Below are 13924 nucleotides of genomic sequence, written 5' to 3' on the forward strand. Positions count from 1 at the left end.
GCCCTTGTTGATATTACACACCCATTAACGGAAGTGTTCACCATTTCACTCTGCAGGAGTCCCTCCTGAAGACTTTGCGTGCATGTGCTAGACAATTAGCTTCTGGAAGTATGCTGTAGCCAAGAACAGAGGGGTAGTGCTTAGATTTTCAGTGTGCTTAGGCAAGGCTCCTCAAGGTAATAGTGTTATGCCATCAGTGGCATGAAGGTGGTGGAATATGTCAGTGCACCCAGCCACTGTTTTTTTTTTTTTGTTTGTTTGTTTGTTTTTTTCCTAAAGCTGATTTTAGTAGGGGCAGTCAAAGGAACATCAAGCATGTTTTGGAAATTCTCCGTGCAGCACTCTCTTCAGCACCGCAACTTAGTGATAAAGTTCTTGCTATAGCCAGGAATAATAAAACAGTGGTGCTGATAACTGAATGAAAACAACATCTAATTGCCTCTTCCTATGTTAAAGACTCCTCTCTTGGCTGATGGGCCTTCTGGAGGGAGGGACATCCACATGCAGCTTGACCAGTTATTCTGCAAAGCCAACTTGCTTGTCTTTGCCATATCCCTGGAGCAGAGGTTCTAAGCACTCCCTTTTCCAGCTAGGAAACAAATACACAAAGCAACTGTTACTTATTTATTTTTAATGGACTTTTTTGACTTCCTTGAGGTTGGTACACAAAGTCAACACATTTATGCATTGGCATGACATGAGCTAACCTCAAGTCCCCTTCAGAACTCTTGATGGATAACCTCAGCACCCAGAACACCCTCACCTTCCCCATTCCATGTCTCCTGCTTAGTGAGGATAATGGATAGCAGTTTCAGCTAAGGATGATATTAAAGTCTAAAATATGGCTTTCCCCAAAGTCTCTGGAAACAATGTGGATGATTACTATTAGCAGAGAAGACAGTATATACATGTTGTTCCTTTGTAGCTGAGGAAAATGGTTGGAAATGAGTTAACACTGATGAATGTGCAGATAGCTGAACATGCAGAAATGTGGTAACACATTTACCATGCAGCCTGCAGTGTTAGCTTCTTATCTGATTTGCTACTGGTGCTGCTACTGTCGGGCTTGTGCTTAGCTGGGGAAAGAGGAGGATCCAAAGGCTCGTGGATCTTTTCTTACCTGTAATTTCATCAGATGTGCTGATACTTTGATATATGTAGGCTGGATGAGACTAGACAACTTCACCAGACTGGCTCAGGAACAAGTATTATCTCTACCTGGAATAAGTTCTTATTAGAGTTATTGTTTATTTTCAGTTTTCCACCCAAATGATAGTGCAAATTAATGGAACCTGTTAAAGGTCTTATTAACTACAGCTTGTGTTTACCTGCTCCAGAGCCTCCACTATGGGAATGCACCGGACCTGCTGGAAGCCCTATCTGACTCTCCCTGGGTCAGGCTACAAAGGATCTTCTGTAAGTTTGCTGAACAGGAAAGGATTAAACTATAAACAATGTTGAATGAGATGGGCAATAGGATTGAAAGCCTTTGATCTAGGTCACCAAATTAAATCTAACACTGTTAGAGTTTTATGCATGGTTCGGAAAGGGTTATTTTATTTTTTTTAAGTCACAGGCAGATAGATAGCCGTTTGACTCCAAATGGAAAAAAACCAATGGGAATTAGCTGTCCTTTGGTAACCTCCTCCTGGAAATCTGAGAATTATTTCTTAGCCCAAATTAAGTTAGTTAGAATCTGAGGGAACTTCTGAGGAGGCAGATGCCCACATCACAGAATTATTATCCCAGTGTGCTTGGGTGTTAACAGTCTCAGCAGACATAGTGTTGGGTATGTTTTCATTCTTGTTTGTTTGTCTTGGGAAGAAACCCACTACTGGAGACCTGGAGTACTTCTACGTCTGTTAGATAGGGGTTGGGTATTTTAATTTCCCTAACTTTCAACATCATATCTCTAATTTTCTAGATAAAGAAAAATAAACATATGATAATTACAGAACTTGCTGATGGCTTGAAAAGGATAAATCTGACTGTGTCAGCTAAGAAGGTGTGTCCAGTATTGCCCAGAGTTAAACCCACAAGAAATCTTATCACCTTTCATAGGAGAATCAAATGTGCTTAAGTTATTGCTTAAGCAATATTTTGTTAATAAAATGTTTTGCAATTCAATTGAACAGGCAGGGCAGGTTAAATGAAGTAAAGATAAAATTAGGGCTGGTGGAAGGATACTGGATTAAATTTAGGGTAAATTAAATAGCTGCAGAGTTTAGTAAAAGAAAAAAAAAGATTGTTGGTATTTCCAAATGTTATTGGAGAATATTGAGAAAACACTTCATTTTTAGTTTGGACTTTTTCCATGATATTGTGTTATTCAAAAGTAGTTCTGTATCTATAGGCAAAATCTGCAGATCACAGAAACTGAAATGATGTTAATGGTTGGGAAGACAATACAATGTAGCCAGTTAATGAAAGAGCTTGATCTGTACAGAAAATTATTTTGAGCAGATACAAACATATATAGAAAGCAAGATTAATTTAGAGACCTTTGTCATTAAAGCAGATTTTTCTATGGTTTTGTGCGGGATTTAAGGGGGATTAAATGTTTGACATCACTTTGCCTGCACAGGCTATGTTGAAGAGGTTACTGAGCGGGTGATGGAGAATTCAAATATGCGCCTGTGCTGAAAGAGTGGAAGCAATGGATCAGATGGCAGCCTGGCCAAACAAATTGCTGGTTCGACTACATTTCTAAAAGCAAGGTGCTTCTGGTTTGACAGCAGATGCCGCAGGGATGTAGAGCTGAAGGAATACTTATGATTTGCCAAAATATGAGGGAAACTGGGCGAGGACATCAGAACCGGGATGCCCCCATCTTCTGTCTTCAGTGATGCCTTGCTTCATGTGCATCCTTTGTATGCTATGCTGTTTCTAAACAGTAAAACCACTAAAAATAAAAAGTCAGCAAGGTGGATTGGCTGATCAGTGCATCTCTCTTCTGGAAGAGATGGTCCTGGTCATGAAACTTCTGTTCCTTACCTGTCTGTGGCCAACAGCAGTGCTACACAGTTCTCAAAGTCAGCATCACCATCTTCATCATCGGCAACAATTCTCATTCTTAAGAAGGCATAACAGGTAAGCAATATACTCTGTCTGTGTTCAGCTGATAGACATTATGCTGTCAACAACCTTTCAATGGACCCTTTTTGTTCACTGTCCTGTTTTGCCAGTTTCTGGATTTATAGTATGCATAGTATTGATAGGGTGTTCCCAAAACAGGAATGGTGAACTGTTAGTTAGTTTTCCATAACCAGACATTTCATATTGTGATTTCATGAATGCTTCATATATATGCAGGTATGTATACACTGACACCCACAGACAGCTCTTTTAACTTGTGTGATAGCAGGCTACTGTTGTGATAGTACTGTCGTGATGTACCAAGTATTCTTGCCCTCTCACTTCCATTACAAGAAGCAGAAATGCCTTCCAAAGTTCTATGCGAGCATTATAAAGTGACTTCCATTATCTGAACAGCAGAGTAGCTGTCAAGATACAGAAGACATTTTTATGGCACTAAATGTGGTGAATTGTAACTTATTTGTAAAGATGACACAGTGTGTTCCCTTTCTGGAATGTGCTTGTGCTTTTAGACATTTAATAGATTTAGACATCTCTATTCTTAGTCTTTTCAATCAAGTAGCTGGTTTAAAATGAATAATCATACAAAGGTTTTTACATGTAAATTTCTGTGCAAAGTGTTAGTGCTTTTTCCCCACAAATGCAATTTCACATCTGCCATGTGAGGTCTCTGAACCTGTTTCCAGATTAATCTAATAGTATGTGAACAGACCAATGACTGCCAGTGGTAATCCAAGCAAAATCTCTGTTGGGAGGTAGAAGAAATTGTAACAAGTAGCTCCATTTAAGGAAGGAGAAGGGATACAACTGTAAGATTTTTCTAGGTACTTGACCCCCTATTAGAATGAGCAGGGGAGCTCACAGTTTATTCATACAATATCACATGTGGAGGAAAAGTAACATAAGTGGACTCCTCTGATGTGTTTAAACTGGTTTTTTTTCAAGTTACATGCTTTGCAGCAGGTGTACCGCTGTTTACCTTCTGTATCACTTCTTGTGTGATAATCCAGCCGTGACATATCTCTGAATCCCTACATGTCTTGATAAAATCACATTTAAGCAATACAAGGCAACAGAACATATCCCACTGACACAATGGAGGTGCCTGGAGATGCTATATCGCTCAGTACCTCTGGATTTCAGTTCAAGGTCATAAGTTCCAGTTTGGTCTAAGCCAAAAGCTCATTAAAAGAATGGCTGTTCAGCAGACTGTTTTAAACTCACCGACAGTTTTGGAGTGAGTGCTGGTGCACTTACATTTGTAGTAACAAAACAAAATAAACAGAACTAGCCCTAATATCAACATAAGGTCTAATCTGGTGCTTTGTTAGTCTCAGAAAGCAGTCGAGAATCAAATGGAAACAGAATAAAATACCTTCTTATTGCTGTAGTGTTAAGGAAGGTCTATTTTAAGCTCAGCTGATACACTTTTGTCAGTGGTAAAAGGGAAGCATATGTTGCTGTTGTTTGCATTTAGCCTGTTCCGCAATAGCTGAGAGGAATCGCTCCATCACTGACATAAAAAATCACAAAGCATGAGAGAAGCCTGGTGGTAGGAGACAGCATACTGTGCGGCATCCTGCTGGCCATCCTTTGCTGGCCTCTTGCCACAGGACAGCAGTAACAATACTAGCACAGTGTCCTCTCCATCTTCACCGATCTTTGCTAATACATACAAATGGATCCATACGACAATCCTGTGAGACAGGCAGAAGTGTGTTAACAGAAGGGAAGAATAGGAACATGGAGGAACGCCAGGACTGCACTCTCAGCTGATGCTGACCAGTGTAGCAGTTTTCTTTACACAAGGCAGTGCTTTGGCCTTCCATGTCTTCATTTCTTAGGTCCTGGTGATTTGGAAGTGGGAAGAATACTGCAGAATCTGAGCCACAGAAGATCCCACGGCTTAACAGCTGCAAATCAGCTTTTCTGTGGAAACGATCCAAATACATTTAATTTCTCTTTGTTTGATTCTCTGTTTTTTTTCTAAAGGCAGCATTATCCTTCAGTACGTTGCAACAGGGTCTGACTTTCCACCAGCCTCTTTTTCTTTCTGGGGAAAAATCTTTCAGCCAGCACTAGGGCTATTAGGGACACAGCTGACAGATGGCCTTGGTTAAATGGGTGGCCTTTTAAAAAAGAATCCCATGTGAAAATGTTACTTAACCTACAAGTTCCACCATTCTAATAGAGTAACCCAATTCTCCCCCCAAAGCTATTTGTCTGCATTCTCTTGTAAAGAAGATTTTAAAGAAAGCATTAACCAAAAGTACATGAGAAAGAGATTATTCTCGTGGTCCATTTCCTACAGCAAAGAACAAAGCATTTGACTGTCAAAATATTAGGCTTTTTGACAGTACATGTTGCTGATGTGACTGAACACTTAGAAATGCATTTTTATGTGTGTGAGAGAGAACTGTGCAGTTTTGATTATTACATTTATCTGGGATTCAAGATTTGATCAATGTGTTTAAATGTTTGAGATGACACTGCTGTGCAACTCCACAGGCTCTCCTGGGAATAAGAGTTCTGTGACTTGTACTGATTGGCTACCTTTGATTTGGTAGTAGCTAGAGTATCTTGGGGACACTGGAAAGAAGTTTACGGCCATTAAATCTAAGCTATTCTTTTCATGAAAGGGTCCTTCATAGTACTATTTTCATAAACTTACCTAGTTTCTTTCTGAATATGATGAGATTTTTTTTCCCCCACTACCTCCATATTGCAGCAATAAAGGAAGTGTGGTATCCTGGATATGAAACTTGTGTAACTGAAACCAAAACCTTTCCTAACTATCCTTCCCAAGGCACAAGTTTCCAATTTTTCAGAATCCGTTGTGATGAGGTGCTGGAAATGTGTTTATGTCTTTGTAAATACCCAGAGGTGCTTCAGCCTTCCTCCAGGCTCCTACCAAGAACTTTTACCATTTCATTAGTTATGCAGGCATTAAAACAGAAGAACAGCCATGCAGGATCTTACCAAAGGTCCATGTACTGTAGTGACATGTTTCTAACAAGGGCTGTAAGCACAAGTTTGGAAGAATAAGGACAGGGCAAACAATAAGACATTTCCCCCCAGTACTCCCACCCGTATCCAGTCACCAGATGTCCCTCAGAGACTTCCCGTGTTAGATATAATTTCTGGAGATTTAGTGACCTTCAGTGGATTTCTTTTCCATTAACTTGTCTGATTCCCCCTTGAACCAGCATAAACTTGTGATAACCTGGTAGGTTAAAGACAACCAGCTAGGATACTAAACACATAAATCCTGTGAATGCTACTGGTTATGGAACTACGTGAATGGCATTATGTGGTTAAATGCTTTAACCAAAACCGGTCCAAATACCCTTGAGCAGACCTTTGATCTTCCATTCACTATTAGGTATTCAAGGTTAGGTAGGAGCAGCTAAATTTGTCTTTAAAAGCCTGCAACATCTTTGCCCACTGTTAAAGAATTCTGAATTGGTTGCTTTGGTTTTGTAGGCAGTGACTAACTGCTCTTTGAGAGCTCTGTCAGATACCAAGGCACTGGGCCATGAGTCCATATAACAGTATTGGGAAGTGTCTGAAGAGTATCTCTCACTGGTTTCCATCCAAAGAGCTAGCGCTTCCATTAACTTCCTGGCGTGTCTTCCCTATGTGATCTGAAGCACTTAAAGTGCTGTTTATAACCCCTGTTGGAGTTTAATTATAGATTACTATTTCACTTGCGTAATGTAAAATGTTGCCTGGAATACAGCTGTGGTGAGCACAGCTATTATAACTTGGAGCAGTAGTTTCCTGAGCGTGTGCCTCGCTGAGACCAACAAAATCCTATTAATCATTGCTCAGATCTATGCTGATACCAAGCCATCTTTCAGAGTTCCCTTTGTTACTACTAACTCAGGTAGGTAAAGAGAGGTTTCTTCTCCTTAGGTGCATGTATTCTGCTGATGCATGCATCTGTTGATGATTTCACAAAAATTTCTTCACCAGAAGCGTTGTCCTGAATTGGAACAGGCTGCCCAGGAAATTGGTTGAGTTACCATCCCTGGAGGTATTTAAAAGACCTGTAGGTGTGGCACTTCAGAGACATGGTTTAGTGGTGGACTTGGCAGTGTTGGGTTAATGGTTGAACTTCAAGATCATAAGGGTCTTTTCCAACCTAAACAATTCTGTGATTCTGTGTAGGCTTTTCCTCTCAAACACCACAGCCTAACATCTGCCATACGATGAATGCGCAGAATCGATGACTGCATTTAGACTCCTAGGTTACAGTCCACTGGCCAAAGCTGCGTGATAAAGAGACCAGGGTGCCAGGCCACCAAAATATAATCTGTATCTTTGCTGTGCTTCTGCAAGAATGAAAAGTGTATCTCGACTGAACTCGGGAAGGTTTTCTGAGACCTACACTACTTAGATCTGTCTCTTCTTTTCAATGGGATTGGTGCCATGGGAAGGAGCACTCAAGAAAACATCTGCTGATGATTTCACAATGCTGTAGGGCTGATCAATAGTTAGATATGGGTCTAGAGTTGCTTGGGAGTAAACAAATATATACATGAGACTCCTTGAAGCGTCAGTTAAATAACTGTAATGCTGCAGTGAGAACAATTTAATACTGTAACTCTTAGCGAAAGAGCAACATCTGGAGTCCAGATGCTGATGTTAAAGGAGTATCTGCTAGAGAACACTTTTATCCTTGGGTGGGGGAAGCAGTCAAGAAGGAGCAAAAATGCGAAGCAGAAGTGTATTTGATACAGAATTTTTTATGGATTTTGTCTAAGTTTTGGTACCTTTACACATGCAGTGTTACCAGTGTCCATAAAATTAATTCCAAGTACCGTAAGCATATATCTCTGCCTGTAATCCTATTTTCCTTTGAAACAAAAAAAATAATCTGCCAAAGGAAGGTATTGAAGAAAAGATGTAGCATGTTTGTAATGCAAGTGCTATTCTGACCCCTGCAAGATCTTGCCTAGCTTGAACAACCACTTTTGATAGCAGCTAGAAATAATTATACGCACCCCACCATTTGTATATCAAACATCAGCTTGAAGAGGCTGTTCAACTAAGCGGGCACAAAGGATGCTTTGCATTTAGGCAGCATTTCTGTTTATTTTATCCTCATCCAGGGAAACAGAAGGAATATAAAAATCCCATAATATCTCTTCTCAGTGGCTCATTAAAAAAAGAATTCCTGCTCTGGTAGCTTATGTTTTGCCTCTTCTGACTAGGGAAAGTCTTCCTCAGTCACATCCTTGTTTCTTGTAAGAAGTTGCAGTAGATGTATCATCGTTTTAGCCTGCTTCTTCCAGTGAAATCACCGGAGCATCAAACAGATAATTTCCTTGGCATATCCAATGACAAATAACCTAATGCTTCCAAACTGTATTAGCTGTGCCATGGCATTCAGAACATAATTCATCATTTTCTCTTATACTGGTTCCCAAGCAGCAAAATTTCCTCATATACCTATTGCAGACCATTGTAGGTGTTCAGTTCTACTGCCCATTCTACTCTGATACAGGTTTTCTCTGTAGTGATTTTAATTCTCTGAAGCATGGGGTTTCATTTTAGCATCCACATAATTTTCATACAGAGACGACTAAAGTCTGTATTTGAAATGCCTGATGGGTGTTCTGATTGCCCTGGTAATTTGGTTCAGACACTGCCAGAAACATTCAGGAATACTAAGGTAAATTAATTTGTTCAAGCCCAACAGTTCTGAACAGCCCAGCAGCCACCTCAGTCTTCCAGTAACATAGCATTTTCAAAAGTAAGTTCTTGGGCTTTGTTATTAAGAAAAAAAGGGGGAAAGGAGGGGGGGGGCAGGAAGTAAATACAGGTATCCCATATTCTATACCTTGTCTTAAGCAGTATTTGACTACAGGGCAAACCTTCAGAACAGACATCTATCATTCAGTCTAAAGTAATAATTAGAGTTGCTATCAGCAAAGTCCCAGCGAATCACAGAAGGCATGAAAGAAATTGCCTAGGGAGAGTCCCTTGCCTGTGGCAAAGCAGCTGTATTTAAGTCATTCCTACAGATAGATGTCTAACCTATTCTTAAATAGCCCCAGTGAAAGGAGTCTGAAAACCTGCCCAAGCAATACGTTCCCTTGTTTCACTGTTGTCACCATGAGAAAGGTGTTCCTAATGTGTACCATCCATCTGTCTTCTTGCCACTGCGTATCCTACTGGGGAGCGGGCACGCAGCAAAGGGCCCTGTAAAAGCTCATGATGTGTTCTGAAGACTGTGATATGTTCCCTCAGTCTTCTCCCTCTAAATTAAACTACGCAAGTTCTTACCTCTCCTGCAGTGGGGGCCCAAAGCTGGGTGTAATTCTGTAGCTAAGGGATGGCTGGTTCTGTTACTACTTGGGGCCATCCACTTAAAGCAGAACATGCAACGAGAGGTGGAAACTTAAGGAGACACCACAGCATTTTCCTTATAGCAGAACCAAAGAGTCTAATGGATTCTTTCTAAAGCCTGTGCCCCACAGTTGCCAGATCTGGCTGTAGATCTTGTCTGTGTTTACACCCAATACCTTTGTGATACGGGCACATACCAGACCCCTCTGCTGTCTGTGCCATGGTTTCTGTTTATAGAAAAAATGCATTGTGATGGGCATCTGTTGTTCATTTTAAATGCAGGCTCAGCCCATGAGATTTCCATCTGGAGAGTTCAAGTCCATTCTTAGGCATGTGATTTTCCCAGTGGAATTTGGGATATTGTGCAGCGTGTTCTGCAAAGGGAAGAAAGTTAGCAACAGTCACCAGAAAGAAGTACAGAATTCATGGTGTCCTGCTGAGAGCACAGGTTCATCTGTGCTGCCTTGGTGCTACGTAGAGGCTCAGTTATGTGTGGCATGGGGAAAAATGCAGAGACAGGACTCCTGATGCAAAGGAGTGCTGTGCGTGTGAGCAGCAAATAAGGGATGAGCTAACGAGTAATTTGGCCAAATCTGTGTGATGTTTAAGAGGATCTCCAAAGACAAGTCCCTGGATCTAAGACCATTGATTTCTGAGCCCTTCTGAAAAATTATTGACTCATGGGAGCTGCTAGGCAAAACAAAATAATAAAATAAAATATTTACAATAAAAAGTATATTTGTCTGTGTCATGGATAATGTATGAAGTGGTTTAAAAACATGGACACATGGTGTTACTTCCAAGTCTGAGTTGCAATGGTTATATGAATAATATTTTTTCAAACAGCTGTAATCTCTTGTATAATGATAGATACAATCTCTGAGTGGAACAGAAAAAGCGCTAGGTGTTCTGGGACTTTCTAGATATAATTGGTGTTCCTCATGGAGCTGGGCACCCTCTTACCTGATTTCCCTACCTTTCCCAATATAACTTTCTCCAACTTTATTAGCACAGTTTTTTCCCTTATCATACCAGATTCAACCATCCAGTATTCTTGGGTCCCTGCTTCATTTAACTAGAACTCTGAATGTCAGACAGAAAAAAATATGAGGTTTCTTACTATTTTTTTTTAAACATAGCAAACGAGAAATTAAAATGAGGAAACTTGACAGCACCAAAGTACGGCCACTTAAGTCTGAACAGCTTCTTCACATAGAGGACCATGACTTTGCACTGAGACCTGGATTTGGAGGTAAGCAGCTCATGCCTGCGCTGTGCTGGTTAATAGTTTATCCTCTCTCTGGAAGTTTGCTTAAACTCTGTCCAGCAGTGTCACTTAAAATTAAATGACAGACTTAATCGCAGCTCACCTCTTCTGTTGCACTCTGCAAATAAAGAAAGAAGAAATCCAGAAATACTTGAAGGCAAGGGACATTTTTGTGTTTAGCATATCAATAGCAGAAACTGTTTAAATTGTCCCCTTTTCAGAACTAATTTTAAAAATATTAGAATGAGATTCTTTGAGAACAGTGATTAAGGTATCCCTGTAAACTGCATAGTCTAGTAGCAATTAGCAAATTAGTCATCAAATTTGTTTTGTGAGATTGAAATGAACCATCAATTCTTAAATCTGCTCTACAAAATTAAAAAAACTACCCACAGGCCTTCAGTTTATTACCATGTTGTTTCTGTGTTGTTGGGCTCTGTGATGATTATTTCTTCATTTAACGAAATTGCATTGGATAAAGGAAGTATTCAATGGGATGTTCACAGTTTGGATTCAATTTTGAGTCTCCTGCATGAAAGGTAAAATGAGAAAGCTGTCCCACTAATAAGCTTTGTCTGAGCCTTTGTGTCACCATTTCTGTGTTCACGATTCATGAAAATAGACTGAACTGCTCTGGATTAAGACAAAATAAAATATATGAGGACCAATAATCAGCTGTGTAAACAAACATAAATCTGGCAGGCTAGCTGAAGTCTGTGGAGCTATTCTTGTTGACACCAGTTGCTGGGACCTGGGGCATGCCGGGAGAGAGACCTGGGGTAAGAGAAGAGCCTCTCTGGATGCACTGGGAGAATGTGAAATGGTTTCTTGTTACCCTAGAAATTCTGTCTCATCAGAGAGCAAAAGTCTTGCCTGATTTTGAACAATAGTTGAGATACATCTGTTTCTTGACCACAAAAGTTAGGATTACCTCTTGCCTAATACCTGTCTAGTCTAATATCTATTAGTCTGGACATCTTGTTACCACCTGCTTTGCCACACAAGGAATTTAAATTTTTGAGTGTCATCTTAGAGAGGAAGTAGCATTTCCATGATAGCAAACAACAGTTTGGGATGTACTTTATCGCTGGATCATCCCAGAAAGCAATACTTATGATGTACATAAAAGCAGCTTTCAGAATATACCCTGTGATCTGGCAGATGTAATTTTCCACAGGCAGTGAGGATTTTTTTACACCCAGCAAATCTGTACCAGGCTTTTTCCCCTTGTCCTTTTATTTTCAGATGACTAGTCATAGAGCCCATTCAATTCCTATTGAAGCCAGCTGTAGTTTTTCCACTGACTTCATTGCACAGGCCTCTCAATAATCACTGTGCCATGGGTGTGATTTCAGCTGTACTCCTGTCTCTCAGAAATAGCTTTCAGCAGAAGAGTGCATCAGCTTTGCTTCTCTTCTATCATCCACACGCCATAGTGGCATGGGAGACGCTTTTTTCAGTCACATCCAATAGTTTACATGCTTCCAAATTTTCAGAACTCTCTTAATATGTGGCACAGGTAGGTGTGAATCTCTCTAAGACTAAAACGTAGATCCATTAACATTTTTACAGCACACAGTGAAAAAAGTCTCTAGCAAAATGAATGTAGATCCCAAATTTTACTCCATTATTCCTATCTTACCATTGATTTCAGTGATGTTACAGTGGTAAAGGATGGTTTGTTTTTCACAAGAGGCAGGTTAAGAAGGCAGCAGCAGAGAGTTAGTACACAGGTGTGACCTCATCAGACGACAAAACACACCAACTGAAACACAGATCTGAATAACATACCCAGAATTATTTTATGACAGCAGAGACAGAGAACAGGTTTCTGTGAAGAACACTGGTGATTAAGTGTGCAGCAGAAGGAAACTTAACTAGAGGAGAAGGTGAAATTAGAGATACCATTGCTACAGTCATTGCCACGGCAGTTGTAACATAGCCCTGAACCACATAAAGACTTACAACACTGCAGCTTTATGTATTTAAAGCAGGTGAAGTTTTGGGTTTGTTTTTATCAAATCTAATGAAGCATTTCAGTATTGTCATTCATAAGGGGCTTGTATCTGTCACATGCCACAGTGCATGATTTATTCAGCTCAGCACAATGCATCAATTCACAATTCTGATGGGAAAAAAAACCCCCAGGTCAAAACAGCTGGGTGAAAACTAAGTATTTTAAAATCATTCTTTACCTTTAGAAGAGGGGAATTCTTTTGCCCTCTCCTATACCCCATTGTGATATGCTGGGTATGTCAGGGAGTTGGAATGACAGATTTTATTAATCTGGCTCCACTGTGCCCCTTTCTCTGAGGTCAATCATCCTTTGCACCTGTTTGGGAGAAAAAGCATCTGGAAAATTCATGCTGTTTTGAACCTCCTGGAGATCCCTCAGTTCAGGGAACTCTTAAATCTGGCTTGTTTGATTTCATTTAGCCCCACACATGCAAAGTAAATGAGGCAGACTACAGGATCCAGAGATTTTAGTATTTATAATTAAGTAACAAAGAAAAACCAGAGACAGCACATCCTGAATTTGACTTGTAAACTGAGCAAATGTGCACAGGAAAAAAACTGGAGGAAATGAATGTAGAACTCTTGGATACTGATGCTATCAGCTGCAGTGTTACTGGAAATAATTGTGACTTTGCTTACATGACTGGTTCCTTTCTCATGAAATTGTATCATTGATCTGTGGAGATAAGAATCCCTTTTTGGACTAAATGGACACAACTCCATTTGAGTGTTATTTACATTCTTCTGCGGTTGCAATGCCATTCCAGCTGTACAGTCAGAATTTGACTCTCTGACTGTTGTTTTCAAAATTTAGTCCTGACCTTGTCCATTTATTAAGAGATTAGCGATCAAAGTCTGAGAAGCATATTGTGTCAAGAGGAAGCAAAACCAACAAGCTGTTTCTACATTTTTGCTATAGACATGTTACTTTGTCTGCAGTTCATTATACAGTGAAGTTAAGTGAAGCAAACCAGTAATTCAGTACATCCAAACATTCTTAAAAAAACCTAAACTTACATTGTTAAACTGCACTTATTCCCAAGGCCAGGATCTTGGGTTGTTGTTTGGGGTGGGCAGGTGGTTGGGTTTTTTTTCTTTCCTGGATTTTTTTCTTTTGTTTTGTTTTGTTGTTGCCTTCTATGTAATGTCATAATCCAATTTGCTTTGGAAGTCTCCAACAGGTGGACCCCT

General features: G+C 40.1%; 1 protein-coding gene across 1 annotated transcript in view; it reads left to right on the forward strand.

Moving 5' to 3' along the window:
• Window positions 1-2590: 2590 nt before the first annotated feature.
• The window catches only part of GABRR3 (gamma-aminobutyric acid type A receptor subunit rho3), a 34384-nt gene continuing 23050 nt past the window's right edge, over window positions 2591-13924 (forward strand). The window contains exons 1-2 of the mRNA XM_005445467.3: window positions 2591-3090; window positions 10590-10702. Of these exons, the coding sequence (XP_005445524.1) occupies window positions 2963-3090; window positions 10590-10702 (241 nt within the window). The 5' untranslated portion in view covers window positions 2591-2962. The remainder of the gene's footprint in view (window positions 3091-10589; window positions 10703-13924) is intronic.

Source organism: Falco cherrug, chromosome 2 (genome assembly GCF_023634085.1).
Source record: "Falco cherrug isolate bFalChe1 chromosome 2, bFalChe1.pri, whole genome shotgun sequence".
In the NCBI taxonomy this organism is placed as follows: domain Eukaryota; kingdom Metazoa; phylum Chordata; class Aves; order Falconiformes; family Falconidae; genus Falco; species Falco cherrug.